This window comes from Pogoniulus pusillus, chromosome 8 (genome assembly GCF_015220805.1).
Source record: "Pogoniulus pusillus isolate bPogPus1 chromosome 8, bPogPus1.pri, whole genome shotgun sequence".
NCBI classification, from domain to species: Eukaryota; Metazoa; Chordata; class Aves; order Piciformes; family Lybiidae; genus Pogoniulus; species Pogoniulus pusillus.
In genome coordinates this window covers 2,146,102-2,171,679 of record NC_087271.1, presented here as the reverse complement: position 1 = coordinate 2,171,679, position 25,578 = coordinate 2,146,102, and the positions used below count along the sequence as shown (strand labels likewise).

General features: G+C 47.4%; 1 protein-coding gene across 3 annotated transcripts in view; it reads right to left on the bottom strand.

The window, feature by feature from the left end:
* Positions 1–25,578, bottom strand: part of FGGY (FGGY carbohydrate kinase domain containing) — a 169,844-nt gene that overhangs the window by 100,820 nt on the left and 43,446 nt on the right. For all 3 annotated transcript variants that reach the window (XM_064146960.1, XM_064146962.1, XM_064146961.1), the window contains exons 6-7: positions 20,362–20,477; positions 1,236–1,364 (exon numbers count right to left, since the gene is read on the bottom strand). In XM_064146960.1, the coding sequence (XP_064003030.1) occupies positions 1,236–1,364; positions 20,362–20,477 (245 nt within the window). The remainder of the gene's footprint in view (positions 1–1,235; positions 1,365–20,361; positions 20,478–25,578) is intronic.

Sequence of the window (25,578 nt, the reverse complement as noted above, 5' to 3'; positions counted from 1 at the left end):
CTGGTTTAGCTACACAGTTGTTGCATATTCTAATGCCCTAGAGCAGAAGCAGCATTTGTGTACATAACCCACACTGTGCTATCACAACCCCCTGTGAAAAAAAGTCTCTAGGGCATTATTTAAACAAAGCAGGAATCACTTCCAACGCTAAGCAGGAAGATGTTAACTAGCAACGAGCCTCAGACATGAGGCTACTCCCTTAAAATCTGCTTGTTCATTTTTCTTGCCTGTCTCCAAAGTTCTGAGCAGCAGAACATGCAGACTGTCAGCAGGTTGGCATGCCAAGACAGTGGTGTTTCAGCTAAGGAACTCAGAGTGGAATGAGCAGAAGTCAAAAAACAATTTGAAGATGCTCAGAGTGCTGCAGCAGCTCTGCTATGAGGACAGGCTACAAGTCTGGGGCTCTGCAGCCTAGAGAAGAGGTTTCCAGGAGACCTTATAGTGGCCTTCCAGTATCTGAAGGGGACTACAGGAAGGCTGAGGAGGGACTATTGACGAGGTCTTGTAATGACAGGATGAGGAGGAGTAGGTTTAAACTGACAGAGGGAAGACTGAAACTAGACATTAGGAAAGGTTTCTTTGGAGTGAGGGTGGTGAGACACTGGCACAGGTTGCCCAGGGAGGGTGCGGAGCACAGAAGCACCCAATGTGATCTTTGATCACATTGGGTGCTTCTGTGCTCCGCAACCTCCCTGCAGGTGTTGAAGGCCAGCCTGGATGAGGCCTTGAGTGACCTGTTCTAGTGGGAGGTGTCTCTGCCTATGGCAGGGGGTTGGAACTGGATGATCGTTGCACTCCCTTCCAACCTAAACCATAGTTGGAAGCAAATAAGCAGGGATAGTCCCCTTCTGTGAAGAGATATTCAGTACTAGCAACTACCATGGGAGAGTTTGCCTCTCTCACAGAGAGAGCTATTTGGCATTGGAATGGGCTGCCCAGGGAGATGGTGGAGTTGCTGTCCCTGGAGATGTTCTAAAAGAAGACTGAATGAGGCACTTAGTGCCATGGTCTGGTTGACTGGACAGGGCTGGGTGCTAGGTTGGACTGGCTGAGCTTGGAGGTCTCTTCCAACCTGGCTGATTCTATGACTGTATGACTTGAGTTATGTCACTTTGTTACGACAGCACCAGCACAAATGGTTGGCTACAAAGCAGGCTGTGAGAGAAACAGCATCACAAACTCAAGGCAGCAGGATCCTGCTCCAAAGGGAGGGCAGTAAATACATGAGTGAGTACCTAGTCCTCCAGCGTGGGCATCAATGAGAGATGCTGCCACCGCAGTCCCTGCGGGGAGACCCAGATCTTCTGCAGCTGCTGGTGTGAGCCCTTTGCCAACAGGCTCTCCAGGAGACAAGATGTGGTTTCCTGGGCAGACACAAGACAAACCAAACACCTGTCACTTCACTGAACAGAACAACAAATGCCTGTGTTATTCTAGGAACTGCCTTCCCCTCCTTCAAGTCAGCATGGCCTGCATAAACCAGAAATAGTGCATCAAAGAACTGTATCTGATGGAGGAGAATCTTTCATTATCTGCCTGCACATGAAATACAAGCATGCTAGATCAGGCTGGCTCACAGCAATTTAGAAGTTCAAAAGTATTCAGTGGCCTATCCAGCCACAGAGAAAGATTCCACCACAAGCAATTCAATTCTGCTTCACATCATCCAAGAGATAGGAAATACTTATGCAGAACGCCCAAGTTCTTGTGGCAGTCACTGCTGAGCCTGCCTGCAGTTGGACTGCATTTATGTGAACAAGATTCAGCTCAACCCATGCTCACCACTGCAAACTGCACCTGATGCACAGTGCAGGAGCCAATGTTCTAAGTCACCTCCAGCAGCTTCTACTAGAAACCAAGTGGCTATAGCAACAGAAACTCTGACAGGTAAACTGTTTAAACCCCATATTCCTACTATTGCAGTTTTATTTCCTCACAGACTTAAATAATCCCTTTTTCAGCCTTCTTTGGCTTTATGAAGCATGAAGAACATGATAGTAACCCTGAACACAAGCAACACAAGCATGTCCTCTCACTCCTGTCACCAGGAGTGCCACTGGAATGGGCTGCCCAGGGAGGTAGTGGAGTCACCATCCCTGGAGATGTTCAAGCTAAGCCTGGATGAGGCACTTGGTGCTGTGGTCTAGTTGACGGGATAGGGCTGGGTGCTAGGTTGGACTGGATGAGCTTGGAGGTCTCTTCCAACCTGGTTGATTCTATGATTCTAAGGCTGGTGAGAGGTCCCAGCTGCATTGGTCTCTGCTACCATATTATACAATACAGAATATACCCATTTGGAAGAGACCTCAAATCTCATCCACTCCAACCCTCGGCCCAGCACTGCAGGATCAACACTAAACCACGTCCCTAAGAGCCAGGTCCACACGCTGCTTGAACAGCCCCAGGGATGAGGACTCCACCACTACCCTGGCAGACCATTCCAATGTTGGAGAACCCCTACAGTGATGCAGTATTCCCTAATATCCATCCTGAACCTGGTGCAGCTTGTAACCGTTGCACATGAAATTCTGACTTATAAAAAGAGATCTCTTCAATAATTAAATCACAGTAATAAAAGACTGTGCATAGCTTAGGAGAACAAATATAGTCTGATTAAACTTTCAGAATTTGAGGACATACCTGCCAGGCAACCAGCAACAGAAGAAGGTCTCAAGCTGTGCTGGGGGAATTCTAGGCTGGATGTTAGGAGGAAGTTGTTGCCAGAGATTGGCATTGGAATGGGCTGCCCAGGGAGGTGGTGGAGTGGCTGTGCCTGGAGGTGTTGCAGCAATGCCTGGCTGGGGCACTTAGTGCCATGGTCTGGTTGCTTGGCCAGGGCTGGGTGCTAAGTTGGACTGCATGAGCTTGGAGGTCTCTTCCAACCTGGTTGATTCTCTAAGATGCCCACTTCCTGACAGATGCACTGCATGGAGCACCCTGTGACCAGACAGCAGACAGCTCCTCATTGCTTGTCTCTCCAAGAGTTTCTGTTCTACTGAACAGCCACACCAACAACTCTGAAGTGCTAGGCTCACTCTCCTACTAGAAAGTTAAAACAAGTATGAAGAGGCCAAAATGATGCACTTGACTATTGGGGTTTATACTCAAATACTGGGGGGCTGTAAGCAAACCTCAGCATTTGGTTTACACAGAAGGAAGTGATGGCATTAAACCACCTCTTCAGAGGAAATGTATTTCTTAGTGTCAAGTGAAAACATTGTGCCAGCTTTAGCAAGAGGGGCATCTTTTGCCTTCCTCTCCCTAGTAAGTTGGAGAGCAGGATGTTTCTCTTGAAGAGAACTTTTGTGCTACATTTCTGCTTTTTTAAAGACATTGGAGACCAATATCAATCAAAGTTGTTGTCTGCTTCTCTTGACATTCAAAGACCCTGCAGGTGGAAGGAAGTTCAAAAGAGTTCATGCAGCTAAAATCACATCTTATTCTTCAGACTCAGTAGCCTGACCTGAAAGCATACAAATACCCTGTGTATGCAGCACGAGATGGAATTCATCTGAAAGAAAACCTCCTTCCAGGCTCTCAGCTCCATGGCTGGCTTGTTTCTGTCAGTCACACTGCTCAGATATTTTGGTGTGTGATTATTAGGTGGTTATACTCCATTTTAGAGATCAGGGCTACTATTAGACAAGGTCTTTTCCTACCATCTTCTCAATTACTGTGTTTCTAGTTAATGAGCACTAAGGGAGAGATTTCAGAGATAATCTCTTCTATGACAGGAGTAGAAAATGACCCTATAGAATCACAGAATCAACCAAGTTGTAATAGACCTCCAAGATCATCCAGTCCAACCTACCCCCCATAGTTATTTATGAGAGAAAACAGCAGTATTGCTGTCCCCTCGTGGGCATAAAGCCTGTAAGAACATGCAAGGATGAGTCCCTTATGATTTGAAGATGCACCACAATAATTCTGTGTTTGAAAGAAAATGAACTAACAGTAGAGTATGCCCTGACTGGTGCATGTGAAGGTAAGCCTGAGCAGTTACTCCTCTGCAGAAAGCACTTCCTCACAAGAGGTCCCCCACGACAGGGAAGGCTCCTAGGTCAACCAAGAGGTAGAAAAGAGGTGCTAGCAAGTGAGTGTAGCAAGGACAGGATACCTGTTCTGCCTCTCTACTTCATCCTTTCAGCTTCAGAAATCAGTGAAAGCTCTGCTCTGCTACTCCCATAGGATATGTTGATGAGGAGCTTTCTAAAAGGGAAGCAGCAGGATCTGCATGGGTCCTCTTTCTGTCATCATGGAAGTTGCCTCTCCACCCACACCAGTGAGAGTAAGTAGCAGAGCCTTGACTGAAGCTGGAAAGGAACCTGTAATTCTCAGGGTTTATTTATTCTACACTGCAAAGCTGGAAAACTCAGCTAGGCATCAGCACACTTAGAAGCTGTAGGTAGAAATATAGAAACATAGAATGGTTTAGGTTGGAAGAGACCTCAAGGATCTTCCAGTTCCAACCCCCTGACATAGGCAGAGACACCTCCCACTAGAACAGGTTGCTCAAGGCTTCGGCCAGCCTGGTCTTGAACACCTCCAGGGAGGTTGTGGAGCACAGAAGCACCCAATGTGATCAAAGATCACATTGGGTGCTTCTGTGCTCCACAACCTCCCTGGGCAACCTGTGCCAGTGTCTCACCACCCTCACTGCAAAGAAAACTTTCCTAACAACCAGTTCCAATCTCCCCTCTGCCAGTTTAAACCCATTACCCCTCATCCTGTCATTACAAGACCTTGTCCATTGTGCCTCCCCAGCCTTCCTGTAGGTCCCCTTCAGAAACTTTCAGATCATTCAAACATATTGAACGATAAAAATAAAACCACAAAAAACAACCAAAGAAGAGGCAAAACTAAAGAGTGTTTGAAAGGGATTGGAGAATCATAGAAGCAGTCAGGGTTGGAAGGGAACACAAAGATTATCCAGTTGCAACCCCCCTGCCATGGGCAGGGACACCCTACCCTAGATCAGGGCTCCAGTATTAGATAGAGGAAGACTGAATAGACTCCCCCTTGAGCAAAGCACAGTGGCTTTAGAAATCAAGGGACAGCTACTCTAAAAATGAAGGTATTCTCCATCTACACAGCAGCAATTCAACAGCAGGTGCTGCCCCCCTTAAATCCTACCTGTCAGGGGAAAGAAGCTGTCAGGGAGAGAGGAAGGGAAATGAGAACTGCCTGCACACAGAGGCAGGCAGTGAGACTATTACAGAGGCCGCATAAAAGAGGCAGTGAAAGGAGCGAGTCTTCTCAAAGCTCCTGCCAAAGCAAATGTATCGAGTCTTTTGTTTACAGTAGTCTCCTGTGCAAGTCATTTACCTTCGCTATAATGACTTCCAAAATTAGAGCTAACCAAACAAACCCATAATGGCTGAGGCTGGAGAACTTTCTGTTTCACATTCACACAGCTGTCAGAGCAAGGCAGCGCCTTGATTCACAACCTTTTCATTCCCTACCAGACAGACTAGTCCTAGCTATTTTTTCCCCCTATAAAGCAGGGAGTTTACAAAAGGAAAAAGCTGTCTGAATCTCTTCCTCCTCTTTTATCCTCCTTCGAAGACTCATGTTAGAATTTGCTATGATCAGGTTTTCTTCAGAGGATTTATGTGGTACCAAGGACCCTCTACCATTTTCGGCGGTTACCGCAGCAACCAGCTATTTACCAGACGCAACACACCAGGCAGACAATGCATCTTCAGTCAACTTCAGGACTCAAAACTCACTCCACTGGCTTACTAATATGTAACAGAACGAGGTACTTGAGGCCTTGGACCTTGAAAAACCAACAAAAGCAGAGTGCAGCAGGGGCCCGGCTGACTCAGCTGTGATATACTCACTGCAAACAGCTTTTCATCTACCGGGCAGAGCGTGGCTGCATTTCGTGGGCAATTCTGTTTGCCTGGAGAGGTGCATGAAAACACAAAAGGGGGACAACCAAAAGGAGATGTCTTCTTTCTGCACTAACCTGACACAAGAGAGCTCACACTCAGATGTATCAATCTCTTGCTGAAATCCCAAAACTCAAGCAAAGGGAACACTGCAACAGGTTGCTCAGTATCTCTCCCTGGAGATACTCAAGACACACCTGGAGCATTCCTGTGTGATCTGACAGAGGTGATTCTGCTCTGTCACAGGAGTTGGACTGGATGATCTTTTGAGGTCCCTTCCAGCCCCTAATATTCTGTGACTGATTCTGATCCTGTCTTTATTGTGTAGCCTCCCCCAGACTGGACAAACTCAATGCCTTTTACTTTAAAAGACAACACACACAAGAGAGAGCCTGGTAAAGAAAGGACATAGAGCATGTGTTGGAGAAGTTAGCATAGAGTGTCTTAGGCTGCAAAGGACCTTAGACATTATCTACACCAACCCTCCTCCCATGGGCAGGGACACCTCTCAACCAGACTCAGGGGCTCAAGACCTCACCCAGTCTGGCCCGGAACACCTCAAGGGAGGAGGCAGCCACAAGCTCCCTGGGTAGTCTATTCCAGAGTCTCACCATCCCAGTCCTGAAGAACCTCTTACTAAGATCCAGTCTAAACCTACTCTCCCTCAGCTTCAAATCATTCCCCCTTGTCCTGTCTCAACACCCTGATGACAAGTCCCTCTGCAGCCTTCCTATAGGATCCCTTCAGCTATTGGAAGGCAGTTTTAAGGTGCACCTAGAGTCTTCTCTTGGCTGAACAACCCCAACTCATTCAGCCTATTCTCATAGCAGAGGTGCTCCAGCCCTTGGATCACCTTTGTGGCCCTCCTCTGGACTCACCCCAACAGTTCTGTGTCCTTTTTATGCTGGGGACACCAGAACTGGACATAGCACTCAAGGCAGGGTCTCAGCAGAGCAGAGCAAAGGGGCAGAATCCCCTCTCTTACCCTGCTGCAGCCCAGCACACAGCTGCCTTCTGGGCTGCAGAAGTGCACTGCTGGCTCATGGTGAGCTTCTCACCAACCAACACCCCCAGGTCTTTTCCTTCAGAGCTACTCTGCACCCAACCTGGACTGGGTGCCTGGCATTGTCCCAAACCAGATGCAGCACCTTGCACTTGGACTTGCTGAACCTCAAGCAGTTGTCACTGACCCACTTCTCAGGCCTGTCAAGATCCTTCAGGAGTCCTAGTCCAGTGCCCCACACAGCATGCTGCTACCAGCAGATTTGCTGAGAGTGCACTCAGTGCCTCACTGAAGTTCTCTCGTAACACCAGACAGTGCTAAATAGGGGTCACAGGAAACAAGAACTGTCCATCCAAATGGATCTCATGAACATTGGGAAGGATTTTTCTCCTGGATACTTTGCTCATTTCAAAGCTTGTAGACTATGTCCAACTTCTGTGACTCCAGGCATGGCACCTCAACCACCTCCCTGGGCAACCCATTCCAGCCTCTCACCACTCTCATGCTCAACAACTTCCTCCTCACAGCCAGTCTGATTCTCTCCATCTCCACTGGCTTCACTCCATTCCCCCTAGTCCTGTCATTCTCTTACAGCCTAAAAAGTCCCTCCCCGGGTTTTTTGTATGCCCCTTTCAGATACTGGAAGGCCACAGGAAGGTCACCTGGGAGGCTCCTCTTCTCCAGACTCAACAGTCCCCACTCTTTCAGTCTGCCCTAGTAAGAGACGTACATGGCTGATTGTTGACAGGATCACAGGATGTCAGGGTTGGAAGAGACCCAAAGAGATCATCGAGTCCAATCCCCCTGCCAGAGCAGGACCAGTTTCAACCATTTCCCTTAGCAAAAATACTGCTGAGATCAGAAGGAAGCAAGATAATGATGCAGCCTATAACATGATAATACTATTTTTTTCCTTAGGACTAAATGCCAGGTGGTTAAAGGCTGTTAGTAAGACTTGGGGCTTTTTTAACCTGGAAATGCCCTCCATAAAAGTTTCTGGTTGGCAGGTAAAAGCTTCAGATTTTTCGTTCAGGAAACCCAAAACAAATTGTGATATTATTCTCCAGCTTATTTAAAAGTGAGAAAAAACAGCTGGTTAAACAAAATCACTTTGGTTTCCTTCGGTTCAGAACTCATCTCTGCCTATGCGAGCTGCCACAGTAGCTTGAGGCAAATCTAATTTGGGTCCTTTCCATCACACTCTCCCATAGAGCTGATGCCTTTGGCTGAACTACCTCTCAACTACCTAACATGTAATTACTTAAGGCAGACATATTAGGTGGCTAAATACTGGCAGAAGCAAGCAACCTACGTGCAAGAACATCCTGAATCACTAAGCTGAAAAGCAAATGGGTCTGCAGACCATCAGTGCCTGCTGCGGCAGAGGCTCCCTCTGCTTTCTTGTCCAAACCACTTCATGTATAAATGATAACCTTTCCTGGTTAGAAGTCAAAAGAAGAGGAAAACACAAAGCATTCTGCATCATTGGATCATTAGGCATGGCCACTGATGGACATGGCTGAGTTGTCATCACTTGGTTTCAGTGAAACGGTGCAGAATGAACATCTCCTGCAACTTATGGTTCACTACTCACGATGCTGGCATGAACGTGGGTGCACAGCATGTCTGTTTGGATAGCTCACCCAGTAACTAGGTGCAAACATGTTTGCATCCAAACAATCCTTTCAGCAGGCTGATCACTTCGGTTCTCTTCAAAGACTGCATTCAGTTTTGGGCTCCCCAGTTTCAGAGGGACAGGGATCTGCTGGAGAGGGTCCAGCAGTGGGTTACAAGGATGATGAAGGGACTGGAGCACTGCCTGATGAGGAGAGGCTGAGGGACCTGGGGCTGTTTAGTCTGGAGAAGAGAAGACTGAAAGGGGATTTAATAAAGGTCTATAAAGATCTGAGGGCTGAGGGTCAGGAAAGGGGGGACAGGCTCTGCTCACTGCTCCCCGGGATAGGACCAGAAGCAGTGGATGTAAGCTGCAGCACAGCAGGTTCCAGCTCAGCACAAGGGAGAACTTCTTGACTGCAAAGGTCCCAGAGCCCTGGCATAGGCTGCCCAGAGAGGCTGTGGAGTCTCCTCCTCTGGAGCCTTTCAAGTCCTGTTTGGATGTGTGTGCTAGTTTGAGCTTAGTTAGAATGTTTTGGGAAGAAGAACTGGGTCACAGGCTGTGGAAAGCAAACAATGGTGATGTCTACTCCACTCATAGGCTTGCTGAGATGTATAAGAACAAGAACTCTAACATAGATAACACAGTTGCTCTCTGTCTCTCTGGGGCTGAACTTCTCTCTCTAACCTAACCTGCTGTCTGTGTGACTAATCCATCTGCTTCCTATCCCCCCTGGCTGACCCTCCAAACTGCCTTGAGTGTAAGGCAAAGTCTTGGGTAAGGTAGAGGGGTAAGAGGAAGGTGGAAGGGTGGTTGGGACCCCTCCTGGGGACTCTGGCTTCTGGGAGGGCTGCTGTGTTTCTGTATTACTTTTTAACCTGTATATTTCTGTGTCTGATGTAACTATTTGCTTGTATCTTGTGCTAACCTGTAAACAGAAAGCTTCATTCAATTCCCAGAGCCACTGAGTCTAGTCTGGGTGATTTTCCAAAGTGGGGGGGGGGAGGGGACAGGTAACACCCAAAACATCACCATGTGTTCCTGCATGACCTGAGCTAGATTGTGTGGTCCTGCTCTGGCAGGGGGGTTGGACTCAATGATCTCTCTGGACCCCTTCCAACCCCTGACACCCTGTGATGACCATTGCTATACTTCCAGAGTTGTAAGCAATCAGACTTTGATTAGTACATCACTAAAATGACACAGGTAATTTATCTTGCATTAATTTAGCAAGAGATTGCTACTTAACAAATTGCTTGTGTGCTGCTGCACGTGTTTCTAAGAATTCACACAGTCTCAACCCCTCTTTGAACACATCCTTACTCCTTTTTCAAAACTGAAAGGCCTGACAGACTACAAATAACCTGAGCAGTTACTGAACAGTGCTTTCAAATCCTTCAGCTAAGCTGCTGATACCTGCCCAACCTTATTCCCCACCACCTTCTCACACTATCCAGTTCCAATGCCCATATTGAGAACAGGTGGTGGAGTTACCATCCTTGGAAGTGTGCAAGAAGAGACTGGATGAGGCACTCAGTGCCATGGTCTAGTTGATTGGATAGGGCTGGGGGATAGGTTGGATAGGATGAATTTGGGAGATCACTTCCACCCTGGTTGAGTCTATGAAGATACTGATGCATTGTGAAGGGTTCAGAAATGAGTTAGGAAAGCAATTGCAAGGATTGAAAAGTATGACACTTGACAGAAGAGTTTGGGTGAAAACCCCCAAGCAGCTGAGTGTTTTCCTTTAACACAGAAAGCTTCAGTGTGTGCAGGTCAGGGATGTCACCACAGTCTGGCAGGCAGGAACAGGAGGTAAAGTTCAGATGACAAATCCAGGTGTATGCTTTAATTCATTCACTTTGCAGAAATGGCAGCATGCTAACAATAAAATGTGAAGTGGGCTCTCCATCACAGGAAATGATAAAATCCAAATTGGTTCTAAGATACACATTGAACTACTTCAACATTCATTTTAGGGAGTCCAAGAAGAGCCTCTGGCTTGGAGGAAGTCAGCAAATCATTTGAAATGGCCCTGCTGGTTTTGTGAATCCTGACTCATAAAGCAGACATCACTGTTTTAAAAGCTGTCTCGGCATGAGGCTTAAGCATAAAAGGAAGCAGAAGATGAAGAATACATTAGGACCAGAGACAAGACTCAGGTTAAAAGAAGAACTGACCCAGAACTTTTGAAAGAAATGCCTTCTTTGCCCCTTTTTCTTTTCCTTTTTTAGAACTGTATGAAAAATAAGGGAGGAAGATAATGTCTGAGGAAATTAAACACTGAACTATTACAACAGACTCAAAGTCTCAAGTTGTGCCAGGGGAGGCCTAGGCTGGATGTTAGGAGGAAGTTCTTCCCAGAGAGAGTGATTGGCATTGGAATGGGCTGCCCAGGGAGGTGGTGGAGTCACCATCCCTGGAGGTGTTGAAGCCAAGCCTGGCTGGGGCACATAGTGCCGTGGTCTGGTTGCTTGGCTAGGGCTGGGTGCTAGGTTGGTCTGGATGAGCTTAGAGGTCTCTTCCAGCCTGGCTGATTCTATGAAAACAAGTTCAAAAGTCTGGTCAGAGATTCTCCTATCACTTCAGAGAAAAACAGCTTCTAGTTTTCATTCCAGAAAAAAAAAAGAAGAAAGTTCACAAATCCACAGCATTCCCAGGCCAGAAGAAAAGACAGAGCAGAGAGCCTGAGACCAAAACTCTGGAAGTGGACAGTGATAAGCTGGGGGAGGGGAAGGTGTGTTTGGTTTTTTTTTTTTAAAGCTCTAAGCTATGATGGAGCCCAAGGATGAAAAACACCAAAGAGTATTCCTCACTTCTTGCAGCAGAGAGGAGGAGGAAGTGGAAAGGTACCACCTGCCATCAGCACTCAGGGTGATGATAAGCAGAGTGAATGATGGTTCCCTTCCTTACAGTGGAAGAGGACTAGAAAATGTCACTCAGGAAACACTGTGAGGAAACATGAGCTACTCAAGTTTAGCTCAGCCTATTAAAGAAGAGTTATTGGAAACAGCAAGAACATCTCAGGCTGGAGAAACTGGCAGACAAGAAGTGCAAAAGCCAATGAAATGAACAGCAAAGTTCTGCACACGAAGTGAAAGGAACCTTGGCACAGGACAGGCTGGGGGCAGAGTGCTTGGAAAGCAGCTTGGCAGAAAAGGACTCTGAGATCTGAAGGACACCACATAGAATGTAAGCCCTTGCAGTACAGGTGGCCAAAAGCCTCTCGGGCTGCATTAGGAAGAGTGTCACTAGCAGGCCAGCAGTGATGGATCCTTGCTTCCTGTTCAGAAAGCCACATCTGGAGTGTGCTGTGCTCCCCAGTACTGAGGAAACATGGACATACCGCAGCAAGTCCTGGAAAGGACCACAAAGATGACAGACACATCATACAAGGAGCCTCTGAGAGACCTGAGAACTTAAGCCTAGTAAAGAGAAAGGTTGAAGGTGTGTGTGAGGTCAGGTCTTATGAAGGTGTGGGGGAGGTTAGGTCTTATCAATGTGCATACAAGTATCTGGTGGGAGGGAGTAAAGATAACAGAGCGAGACTCTTCTCAGTGGCACCCAGGGACAGCACAAATGGCAAGGTGCACAAACTGCAACACAGGAAAGCAAAGTCAAACTACAGAAAACCTGGGTTTGTTGGAGAAAGGTGGTGAGGACACTGCCCTAAGTGACCCACTCCTCAAAGACTCAAAACTCAAGCAGATGCAGCCTGCTGTAGATGACCCTGCTTCGAGCAGGGAGAGCTGGACTTGCTCATTTCCAGAGCTCCCTGCAAAGCTCCACCATCCACGTGAGTCAAGACAGAAAAAACACCAACTCCACAAACCCCAGGAACATGCAGCTTCTCTGAGAAAAATAACCAAACCTATTTCTAACTTCTTTCTGCTGAATCACATACTATGAAATAATGCCTCAGGCTTTGAGGAAGGAGACACCCGAAAACCTCTCTGTGCTGTGCCAGTTGCAGCTCCTTTTCGGTTGCTACAGCTCTTGGACAGACCGAAATGACAGGAAGCCAGAAAAATGTTAGCATATTTGGAACACCAGTCAGTTGTAAATTCCATGGATTTTGACAGTATGTAAGTGTAAATATCCTCTGATTCATCCTTCCACTCTCTGTGAAATTGTCATGTGTTGTAATTTATTAGGGATAGCAAAAGACCAAAGGCAGACAGATAAGGGGATCTGGTGCTTAGCAGAATCCTTTCAGTGCTTCTTCTCCAATCATTTGCAAAGTATGGGGTTTAAAGCTAGTTGTTGAAATCAAGTTTTATAAAGAACTGGCAGCTACCAACAGACCTGGGATAAAAAAATCATCTCTTTTTCTCAGCCTTCAAGGAAATCCCTCATATATTCCAGAGCATCTGGCATCAAAGGCCTTGGAAGAGATAGAAAACTGAGCAAAGAAATGGATTTCCCACTCCCTTCACAGCTGCTGTAGCATGAGCTGGAGATGGGGAGATGCAGACTGGCCATGAAGAGGCAGATCTTCAGCAGGAGAGTGGTGAGAGCCTGGAAGGGTTGCCCAAGGAGGTGGTTGAGGCCCCATGGCTGGAGGGGTTTAAGGCCAGGCTGGATGAAGCTGTGGGCAGCCTGCTCTAGGGTAGGATGTCCCTGGGCATGGCAAGGGGGTTGGAACTGGCTGATCCTTGTGGTCCCCTTCCAACCCTGGCTGGTTCTGTGAGTTAATACTGACTGCATTCTACCACCATGGGCTGAATCTTGCCTTTGCAGCCTAAATGTAAATGGTGTCAAAAATCCAAGTATTTAAAGTGGTTGCTTCTGACAAAATCCCAAACCTAAGCAGCCTCTGCTCAAGTGTAACAAGGGAGGTGTGCAGTCACATTGGTTTTGTTCCTTTTGTACATGGGAGCAGACACTGGCAGATGCAGGAATAGAACCATTCCTATAGTTACATGCCCATGAAGGAAGAGTTTGCTGGCTTGTCCCTTGTGTGAATGCCTGCAGGAATACAGAGCTGCTCCTAGACTTGTAAACTCAGCACAATGTGCACAAACTTCACAAGAACAACGACAGCAGGTACCAATCAAAAGAGTCACAACTACCTTTTTGAGGTCCTAAATCATCTCTGCTTTTCATAGGATCAACCAGCTTGGAAGAGAGCTCCAAGCTCAGCCAGTCCAACCTAGCACCCAGCTCTATCCAATCAACCAGACCATGGCACTAAGTGCCCCAGCCAGGCTTGGCTTCAACACCTCCAGGCATAGTGACTCCACCACCTCCCTCGGCAGCCCATTCCAATGCTAATCACTCTCTCTCTGCCAACAACTTCCTCCTAGCATCCAGCCTAGAGCTCCCCTGGCACATAGATAAGACAGTGTGTGGGTCTCTGCTGGAGTCTGAGTTTCTCCCTGGGCTGCTTCTGTGTAACTAACCCTTCTGCTCCTACTCCCCCCAAACTCACCTTGCACGTAAGGCATACTCTGGGATAAGGTAGAGGGCTGGGAAGAAGGTGGAAGTGTGGTTGGGAGTCCTCCTGGGGGCTGATTTCTGGGAGGGCTGTTGTGTTTCTGCATCACTTTTAACGTGTCTATTTCTGTCTATAGCTGTAAATACTGTAACTATCTGCTTGTATATTGTGCTGAGCTGTGAATATAAAGTCCTTAACTTCCAGCTGTCTGAGTCTAGTCTGGGTGATTTCCCAAGGAGTGTGCACAGGTAACTCTCAAACCATCACACAGACAAAGACATCATCTCCAACCAAGAAGAAATCTGATATAAAATATTACCATTCAATAAAAAAACCCTCTAAAAATCATTATTTGGTCCCTGAAGTGGCCTCTGAATTAGAGGGCTGTGGTGAAAACTCATCAGGCATTTTTCCCCAAATGCTTCAGTCCCCTAAGAGGTCTCTTGGACATGAAATTTTAAATGGAATTGTTAATGCCTTTCTAGGGTTTATAATGCCACAAAGAGATACTCATGGTGTGCTTTCACCACAGCAGATAAATGCTAATGCCTGTAGCACACAACACTTTCAGAGTGGTTTTGTATACAGCCATCTCCTACTCTCTTGGTAGGCAAATTAATGGCACCAATAAATTTTGTAGTATCTGCAGATAAGACTCTTTACCTCCACAAAATAACCCACCCACAATCAGTAAACTCACAGGGTACAGCAGGGCTCACAAAACAGCTTATTGGGTGGATTCCCTGGAAGGTTTGTCTGCTGTGACAAACATGAAATGGCAATGGCCTGGAAAAATTCATAGCCACCAAGCCTTGCTGTGGGAAAGGTTTGGGAAAGATCCTGAAGGTCAGATGTGAGGGTCTCCCTTATCAGCAGGGTCAAAAGTTAAACTGAAACTAAGAGAAGACAACTACCTGGAATCAGAGTGATTGCAGTAAGTACATTTTTAAAGGGCAAGGCATTTTAGAAGTGATGTTTAAAGAGGTGTTTAGAGGAATAAAGAAAGAAGTGTATTAAAGAAGTTGTTCTCAGGTGATTTCCATAAGTACTTCTCATCAGAGTTAAAGCTCATTCAAATAAAACTCCGGTTCTAACTGTTCACAGAATCATAGAAGCAGGCAGGGTTGAAAGGGACCACAAAAATCATCTAGTTCCAACTCCCCTGCCATGCCCAGGGACACCCTGCCCTACAGCAGGCTGCACACAGCCTCAGCCAGCCTGGACTTAAACACCTCCAGCCATGGGGCTTCAATCCCTGCCAGCCTCTCACCACTCTCCTGCTCAACAACTTCCTCCTCACCTCCAGCCTCACTCTCCCCACCTCCAGCTTTGCTCCATTCCCCCCAGTCCTGGCACTCCCTGACAGCCTCAAAAGTCCCTCCCCAGCTCTTTTGTAGCCCCCTTCAGATGCTGGAAGGCCACAAGAAGGTCACCTGGGAGCCTCCTCTGCTCCAGCCTGCACAGCCCCAACTCTTTCCGTCTGTGCTCACAGCAGAGCTGCTGCAGTCCTCTGAGCATCCTCCTGGCCCTGCTCTGGACACACTCCAGCACATCCACACTCTTCTTGTAATAGAGGCTCCAGAACTGGATGCAGTACTCCAGGTGGGGTCTCAGCAGAGTGGAGTAGAAGGGGAGAATCCCCTTTCTCGACCTGCTGGCCACACTTCTCCTGCTGCAGCCCAGGCTCTGGTTGGCCCTCCAGGCTGCAAGTGCACACTGCTGGCTCCTGTTGAGCTTTTCATCCACCAGCACCACTTGTTCATCTACAGCTCCTTCTGACAGAACACAATAATGTTTTCACTGGAGATTTCAGAAACCCACAGAGCTTTTCTCTCTATTTTAAACTGGTAAAACTACCTATCTGCACGTTGCTCATTTTTGCTTTCTTTAGAAAGAAGTGATGATTCAGAGCCTGCTAATCTTCTGGGATAGATAAGAGAGGAAAATACTATTACCTCTCTTTACAAGGCAAATGTGCAAGCATTCAAATAAATCTCTGTAGTTGAGCTAAACAAACCTTGAGCAGACATACAGGGACTGGGACAAGCTTGAGAACAGAAAAGGAAATTCCACTAGAATGACTTCACACTCGGTAGGTTTTTGGCTTTGTTTTCATTTTAGGAGGAGTTTCTGACTATGTACAATCTCCCTTCGACCTACTCCTACCTGGGTTATCTGGCAATTTCAAGTTCCTTCATCTGCAAGCCAGCCAAGTCTACTGCTTCAAATTCCTTTCTGTCAGCTCTAGCACACTATAAAGTGCTTCCTGGAAGCAGACTCTGACTGTTTGCCCAGATGAGTTACTAAAATTGCCTTCTGTATAACATGCTGAAGGTAAGGGCAGCTGAGACTCTTCACTTGTGGGACAGCACCTTGAAGCAATGTTTTAAATAAGGCTGAGTTGAGGTTGTGCAAGGTGTGACCCTATGGTTGTTGTGCTCAGCATAGCATTTCTGAGCTGCTGGGAGGAGGTCTAGGCAGCGGTGGTGCCTCACCACCCACGCCAAGACCACAGGACCTGCATAGGAAGGAGTCTTCCACTATGCAAGACCACTCCACGTGCAGTTTGACCAGTGTCACTCAAGTGACTGAATGGCACCTTCCTTACACTGAACTGATTCATTTAAGTTAAGAAAAGCTGAGCTCATTCAGAGTGCTTTTCCCAAGTCCAGAACATATTAAAACAAGCAAGCTCCCCCTCAAACTTTCACTGGAACAATGTTCCTATTCCCATCTTCCCATGTATGGGAACACTGATAAGATTAAGGGCGACAGAAAGCAAAACACTCTTTGTTTGTTTTGGTGTCAGAACGGTTTGGGTGGGAAGGGACTCCCAGAATTCACGCAGTCCCACCCCCTTGCACTGAGCAGGGACACCATCCACTAGATCGGGCTGCTACGAGCCTTGTCAAGCCTCACCTTGAATATCTCCAGGGATGGGGCCCCAACTACCTACCTTGGGTGACCTGTTCAAGTGTTCCACCACTCTCTCAGCAAACTATTTATTCCTACCATCCAATCTAAACCTCCTCTTCTGCTTTCAAACCACTGCCCCTCATCCTATTGCTCCAGACCTTTGCCAACAGTCCTTCTGCAACCTTCTCCTAAGTCCCCTTTAGGCTGCTATTAGGTCTCCCCAGAGCTTTCTCTTCTTTGCTCCTGAAACTAAACCCTCCCAGGAGTCTCCAACAGGTACAGCTTAGAAGATGAACCCTAAGCAATGGAGTAGTTGCTACCTAATTCCCATGTTTGTGCAGCAAGCTCCTCGCTCCCCCTTCCTGGAGAGATGAATGAAGCTGACTCGGTCCTGCTCCCCTGTGATGTTATCAGACAGCTAATTACAATGAATGTTACACTTAGCTTTTGACCAAAGGCAGGGTTAGACAAATGCTCACGAAAAGAACATATTCCAAAGCCAGGTCTCAGCATTATTATGAAGAACAAGAAGTGTCTTACAGTTGGACACACCTAAGGTAATCACCTCCACAATCTGAAAGCTCAAAGGACTTCTTAAGGCGAGCTCCTGAGAAGCTTCAACTTCTAGCTCCCAGTTTGGTGCAGTTCTGGAGGTCAGGTTCTGCTTCACCAAGCCCAGCCAAGAGGCACTCAGCTATTCTATGGCTCACTTCATGAAACTCAACACACCCTAAACCCCTTCCCCACTAACTCAGGAAAAGCTTTTTGTCTTGCAAGAGACACCTATCAGCAGAAGTTAATTCACTGATTTCCTTTGTAAACACTGTGTTTTAACAAGAAATTAAGCCTGCTGCTCTAAGTCAATGATATTTGTTTGTTTTGCTAAGTGTTAAGCTCTGTACAGCTAAGTTTGAAGTGGTTTCCATCACAACAAGTTGCCCTTTTCATTAATGGCTGCTCTATAATTTAAAACATATATGTTAGTTACTTAAAATGGCAAATAGCTTTGCACTGCCCTTGAAGTACACTGCATAAATATTGTATTAAAGCTTTAGCTTACACTTCATAAATAATTGAGTTTAAAAAACACTCTTCTGTGAGACCACCAGCTGCTGAGATGGCCTATTTTCTGGTAAAAACCTCTATTTATTGAGAGTCTTATTTCAACTTGTTGAAGATTTGCTAAAAGCCATCTGATAGATGCTCTAAGAACCATATTTAAACTAAAACCTCAGGAAGCTAAAAGCCTAATACTCCTAGAAAGATTTATAGAATCATACAATCAGGCAGGGTTGGAAGGGACTACAAGGGTCAGCCAGTTCCAGTCCCCCTGCCATGCCCAGAGCAGCCCTAGAGCAGGCTGCCCACAGCCTCAGCCAGCCTGGCCTCAAACACCTCCAGCCAGGGGGCCTCAGCCACCTCCCTGGGCAACCCATTCCAGCCTCTCACCACTCTCCTGCTCAACAACTTTCTCCTCACCTCCACTCTGACTCTCCTCACCTCCAGCTTAGCTCCATTCCTCCCAGTCCTGTCACTCCCTGACAGCCTAAAAAGTCCCTCCCTAGATTTTTTGTAGGCCCCCTTCAGATACTGAAAGAGTACAAGAAGGTCACCTGGGAGCCTCCTCTCCTCCAGACTGAACAGCCCCAACTCCTTCAGTCTGTCCTCATAGGAGGGTAGTTGTATGCATATCTTTGCACAAGCAATTTCAGGCACAGAGGGAAAGCTGAAATCTATTCAAGGAAGCTTTGAAGCATAATTTCCTGATAAGCTGAAAAATCACTTGTATTTTGTGATGATCAGTAAAGCTGATAGATTTCATCACACCTCATTTCACTGCAGTCCTCCCTACACCATTTCCATTTCATGTTGCTGCATGGAAACCACTGCACAAACTTGTTCAAAGTGCTAGACATAGAAAAAGAAAGGAAAAAAAAATCAAAGGAAATTTCAGATAATTAACTTTGATGAATGAGCATATTTTAATTCATGTCTGGTAATATTCTTGTTAATGACATGTCTGCTTAGGACATCCATTAAAAGTCCATTAAGTTAACAGGGAAAGTCTAATAAAGTTATCCTGGAAATTTTCTGGTGTATTAACATTATGGACTTTTAATGAATATCTGCTCTAGGAATGGCTATTAGCAAGGCCACCATTCTAATTAAAACTGGGCTCTAAGAGTGAGGAAAAACCTCACAGGATGAAAAGAATAACAAGCTGAAGGAGCACTTTTTGGACAATGACTCTAAGGGAGATTGGTACAGGTTGCAAAACATCCTATCAGTAACAGCCACAAAGCACTGCATTGGGGACCCTTTTCATAGAATCATAGAAGGTTGGAAGAGAGCTCCAAGCTCAGCCAGCCCAACCTAGCACCCAGCCCTGGCCAAGCAACCAGACCATGGCACTAAGTGCCCCAGCCAAGCTTGGCTTCAACACCTCCAGGCACAGCCACTCCACCACCTCCCTGGGCAGCCCATTCCAGTGCCAATCACTCTCTGACAACAACTTCCTCCTAACAGCCAGCCCAGACCTCCCCTGGCACAACTTCAGACTGTGTCCCCTTCTTCTGTTGCTGCTTGCCTAGCAAAAGAGCCCAACCCCACCTGGCTACAGCCTCCCTTCAGGTAACTGCAGGCAGCAATGAGCTCTGCCCTGAGCCTCCTCTGCTGCAGGCTGCACACCCCCAGCTCCCTCAGCCTCTCCTCACAGGGCTGTGCTCCAGGCCCCTCCCCAGCTTTGTCGCCCTCTGCTGGACACCTTCCAGCACCTCAACATCTCTCTGCAATGGAGGAGCCCAGAACTGGACACAGCACTCAAGATGTGGCCTGAGCAGTGCTGAGCACAGGGGCACAAGAACCTCCCTTGTCCTGCTGCCCACACTGCTCCTGAGCCAGCCCAGGATGCCATTGGCTCTGCTGCCCACCTGGGCACTGCTGCCTCATGCTCAGCTCCTCTCTCCCAGCAGCCCCAGCTCCCTCTCTGCCTGGCTGCTGTCAGCCACTCTGGCCCCAGCCTGTAGAGCTGCTTGGGGCTGTTGTGGCCAAAGTGTAGAACCTTGCACTTGGCCTTGTTCAATCTCATCTTATTGACTTCTGCCCACCCATCCAGCCTGACAAGGTCCCTCTGCAGGGCTCTCCTACCCTCCAGCAGATCCATACCTGCCTTCTATCCAATAGACCCACAACAGTTGCATCCTTCATGGAACCAATTGCTAAGGCTCCCACTTACTTCTCTCCCGTTGGGGCTGAGCAGCAGTGAAAGGGCAGGAGGTACAAAATGTAAATCGTTTTCAATGGCAATGACAAGTTAAAAGCACACTTAGGAAAGCTGTGCCCTATGGGCACCCAGCCTTGTTATCAACCCATCTGAAGCCTCACCAAGTCCTGCCACATTTCTGCTGATGTTCAAAGTAATACAGTAAATTATCTTTTGATGTGTACATAGCTTTTGTAGCTCTGTTTTTATGTATCAAATAACTCCCTGATGTACCTATTTTTTCATACTTATCCAACACCAAATCTTCCAAACCGATCTCTTTCCAGAAGCTGTCATCCCAACCTCCATCTGGAGTGTATGTCCACTTGCACACCACTGTACAGAGGGACCTAGAACAGAGAAAATACAGGCACAGAATCAGAAAAAAATAACTCTTGTCCTTTCAAATGTGTGACTAGAAAGAGGTTTGTGCAAAATGACTTCTTCATTCATTGGTCAAAAATTCCAATACCGGAAGGTCCCAACCCTGAGGAGAGCGTCTTGGGGGTGCTGCTGGAGTAGAAGCTCAGCAGAAGCCAGCAGTGTGCACTTGCAGCCCAGAAAGCCAAGCAAAGCCTGGGCTGCAACAGGAAAAGTGTGGCCAGCAGGGCCAGGGAGGTGATTCTCCCCCTCGACTCTACTCTGGTGACACGCCAGCTGGAGTACTGCACCCAGTTGTGGAGCCCCTGGGACAAGAGGGATGTGGAGATGCTGGAGTGTGTCCAGAGAAGGGCCATGAGGATGCTCAGAGGGCTACATCAGCTCTGCTGTGAGCACAGACTGAAAGAGTTGGGGCTGTGCAGACTGGAGCAGAGGAGACTCCCAGGTGACCTTCTTGTGGCCTTCCAGCATCTGAAGGAGGCTACAAAAGAGCTGGGGAGGGACTTTTGAGGCTGTCAGGGAGTGCCAGGACTGGGGGGAATGGAGCAAAGCTGGAGGTGGGGAGAGTCAGAGTGGAGGTGAGAAGGAAGCTGTTGAGCAGGAGAGTGGTGAGAGGCTGGAATGGGTTGCCCAGGGAGGTGGTTGAGGCCCCATGGCTGGAGATGTTTCAGGCCAAGCTGGATGAGGCTGTGTGCAGCCTGCTCTAGGGTAGGGTGTCCCTGGGCATGGCAGGGGTGCTGGAACTAGATGATCCTTGTGGTCCCTTCCAACCCTGACTGATTCTGTGATTAAGGCATCCCAAGGAAAGGACTGGTGATGTTCACTCCCAACCCCACTCTTCAAAAAGGTCCTGACAATGAGAATTATCATTTTGGGGAAAAAAAAAAAGAGAAACTATCATTTGGGGGCAAAACAAGACTCAGAGATTACTATTTATATCCTTGTACATCCTGTGGGGATTACTGCAGGGCTACTCTTCAAACAATATCCAGCCCATCCCTTTCTTGAACACACCCCTGGCCCCTCCTGCTTCGTACAAAAGGAAATAAAACCACCAAAAAACAGTTTAAGAATAGATCAGACAATTCAGCCAGTGCCTGAACTGCAAAGCACATGATCTGTAACTACAGCAATGACAATGTTGACCTAAGAAATTCCAATTTCCAAGGATTCAAAAGCCAGACACAGAAATCTAATTAGGACCTCTGACAACAACTTGGTGAATAAATAAATTCTAGGCTGAAAGAAATACTGGGGGGGGGGGGAGGGAGGAAGAAACATCAAATATTTCCCCCAAAGTTCTCACTAAAAGGGAAAATAAAGACAGAGTATTTGTAATAAAGACCATTTCACCACTTGAGGAAAACTTTAGACATCAAGAGTGAAACAATAATGCACCAAATATGGTAAACAGCAAATCAGACCTCATTAGCATCAGAACTCAACATGTATTTTTCTCATTAGATCGATGCTATGAGCCATTGCCACACCCTGCCAAATGTCTAAGGATGACAGCTAAATGCCATGGCTCACCCAGAGCTGTCAGTCTCCATGCTTATCCAAAGAGAAACCAGAGCAGCACTGCTGGACTCCAAGGAGCAGGATTCAAACAAGAGCCAAAGAATCACAGAGTCAACCAGGTAGGAAGAGACCTCCAAGCTCATCCAGTCCAACCTCCCTGGGCAACCTGTGTCACCGTCTCACCACCCTCACTGCAAACAACTTCTTCCTCACATCTAGTTTAAATCCCCCCTCTGCCAGTTTAAACCCATTCCTCCTTGTCCTGTCATTACAAGGCCTTGTCAATAGTCTCTCCCCAGCCTTTCTGTGGGTCCCCATCAGATATTGAAGGCCACTAAAAGGTCTCCTGAAAGCCTTCTCTTCTCCAGGCTGCAGAGCCCAAACTCTTGTAGGCTGTCCTCATAGCAGAGCTGCTGCAGCCCTCTGAGCATCTTGGTGGCCTCCTCTGCACTGCCTCCAACACTTCCATGTCCTTCTTGTGCTGGGGGCTCCAGAACTGCCCCCAGGAGTGCAGGTGGGGTGTGAGGAGAGCAGAGCCAAGGGGCAGAATCCCCTCCCTTGCCCTGCTGCCCACACTGCTCTTGCTGCAGCCCAGCACACAGTCCTGCATGACCAGAACCTCAGCACTCAGAGAAACCCATCAGTAATTATTTCCTCATATAAAAACCAGGAGGTTCAGGGAGCCTGTAGTGACTGAACACACAATGATTAATTCCCAAAATGCTGTCTGGAAGCAACTGTTTGCCCACACTGAGCTTCAAAAGGATCCAGAGCAACTAAACTCATGGCCAAAAAATCTCAGGTGCTCCAAGTTAGTTGATGTATGGCTCTTCCCACAGGGTCTACCCACTCTGAACATTCTCTCTCACTCCTGTGTACTTCTTGGAGAGAACAGAACCAGATACCCTCATTTAAAAATGGCAAATGCTGTATGGTCTTAGCTACCCACACAGAAATATATCTAAAAGTAGAGGTTGCTAAGGTCTTCTCCATGCCTACTGAGCTGCCAAAGCTTTATACTTTGGTCTGTTCCTTGCTGACACCATCAGCCATACCCCAAGAAGGAGAAAGCAGGCATAGACATGACACCCAACCCTGCAGAGATTCTGCCCTGCTGAGAGAACATTTGCTGTCTTTGACAGCAAAATGCAGTTGGGGATGAGCTGGGGCCAGTACTCCATAACTGCAGCTCTCTTCTGGAGGTCAACCTGATATTGAGAATAGGTTAATATGAAAGTCCTGCTAAGAAGGATAGTTCCTTTTCCCTGCAAAGGGATCCCATAAGGCACATCTATGTGACCTTTGATTCAGGAGGCTCGGTACAATACTAGTGAGCTTGGAATACAAGTCAGCTACCAGCTTTAAAAGCACAGAACCTCGTACTGACCAGCCTGAACTGCACAGAAGCTCTGGCCTTGATTTCAAAACAAAAGCATCCATTTCATTCATCTTAACTGCTCAGAAATGAATTTCAAGGCATTAGCATCATGAATTTTTGCAGGCATCTCTACCAGTTTAATTCCAAGATGTGTTCAATGGATCACTTCCATGAGAAATGCCCTTGCAGCCTGGCTGTTGTGCTGGGTGCTATGTGCTACTGGTGAACTAAAACCAAGAGCACCTGCTGGTGCCTGGACCAGAGCTAAGAGCTACACAAGTCAGGATAGGGTATAGAATCTGGCCCCCACAGTGTGTAGGAGAAAGTAACTTTCTGTCATCTGTGTCCAGATTCATTTCAAGTTCCAAAGAATCAGAAAAAATAAGAAATCTGCATGACATTCTGAGGGCAAGAACCATGCAATCAGCCAGCTTGGAAGAGACCTCCAAGCTCAGCCAGCCCAACCTAGCACCCAGCCCTGGTCAATCAACCAGACCATGGCACTAAGTGCCCCAGCCAGGCTTGGCTTCAACACCTCCAGGCACAGCCACTCCACCACCTCCCTGGGCAGCCCATTCCAATGCCAATCACTCTCTCTGGCAGGAACTTCCTCCCAACAGCCAGCCTAGACCTGCCGTGGCACAACTCCAGACTGTGACCCCTTGTTCTGTTGCTGGGTGCCTGGCAGCAGAGCCCAACCCCACCTGGCTACAGCCTCCCTTCAGGGAGCTGCAGGCAGCAATGAGCTCTGCCCTGAGCCTCCTCTGCTGCAGGCTGCACCCCCCCAGCTCCCTCAGCCTCTCCTCACAGGGCTGTGCTCCAGGCCCCTCCCCAGCTTTGTCGCCCTCTGCTGGACACCTTCCAGCACCTCAACATCTCTCTTGACTTCAGGAGCCAGAACTGGACACAGCACTCAAGGTGTGGCCTGACCAGTGCCTGAGTACAGGGGCAGAATAACCTTTTCCAAACGTCAAATTGGAAACAGGCTTTGAATTCAAATTGACAACCTAAGTTCTGCTCAAGTGAACTCCATCTGGACCAAACTGTCCATGTCCTCTCAAAATGTGCACCCCACAGTCTGGAAGCTTTTTGCAAAAAAGAGCAGTTCTCCAGGCTAATGCAGCTCCAGATCTGACTGTGGGTTCTGCCAAAAACAAATTAAGAGAGCTTACAGCTACTGCCAGCATCCAAGCTTTGATTTAGACAGAACTGCTCCCTGGTGCTGCAAGGATCTGAAATACAGCAGAGGTTATCACAGAGCAGTAGAAAACCTGCCATTATTCTCTGCTCCATTATGGATGATGCCATTTACATCAGTACAGGAGCTCTGAAATAGAACCAGATTATCAGATCCACATACACCAGTGGTATTTATACCTGCCACATCAATGCCTATGCTTGCTTGGTATATTTGGCTGCTTTGGGGGAAATGGGAAGAGAGGGGGATTTGTCCTAAGGATCACTTTTCAGGTAATAGGAGGGGGAAAAGTGATATTTAGTCATTTAGTCTTGCAATGTATAAAATGTAGGAGTTTATAGAATGGTTTAGGGTGGAAGTTCCAAGCCCCTGCCACAGGCAGGGACACCTCCCATTAGAACAGGCTGCCCAAGGTCTCATCCAACCTAGCCTTAAACCATAGAACCAACCAGGTTGGAAGAGAGCTCCAAGCTCAGCCAGTCCAACCTAGCACCCAGCCCTAGCCACTCAACTAGACCATGGCACCAAGTGCCTCAGCCAGTCTTTTCTTGAACACTCCAGGGAGGAAGACACTGCCCATGTTGAAGTGCTTGCTGAAAACAATCAGAGAGCAGCGTGGTGAGTTGCCAGAGGTGCAAGAAGAGCTGCACCTGTTGTCACTCAGGGCCTACAGTAGATCTCTCAGGCAGATTAGCTTTAAACCACAGAGCCAAGTCAGTCTGGGTGTGCTCTATTTCACATACATTGTCTGCATTTTACTCACTGCACCTATTCAACAGCTCTTTAATTGCATGTACACAAACCAAAACATGTCAGGGGCTGTTCCATCCATCCAACTCTGCAAATCCCAAGTTCCTAATATTTACACCACACCACATTTTATTATTATTGCCTTTGACCCAAAGCCTATGAAATTCCTGCCTGCCCCAGCCCATTGTCTTGGAACAGCAGTGCAACATGACTCTAGCCTGAG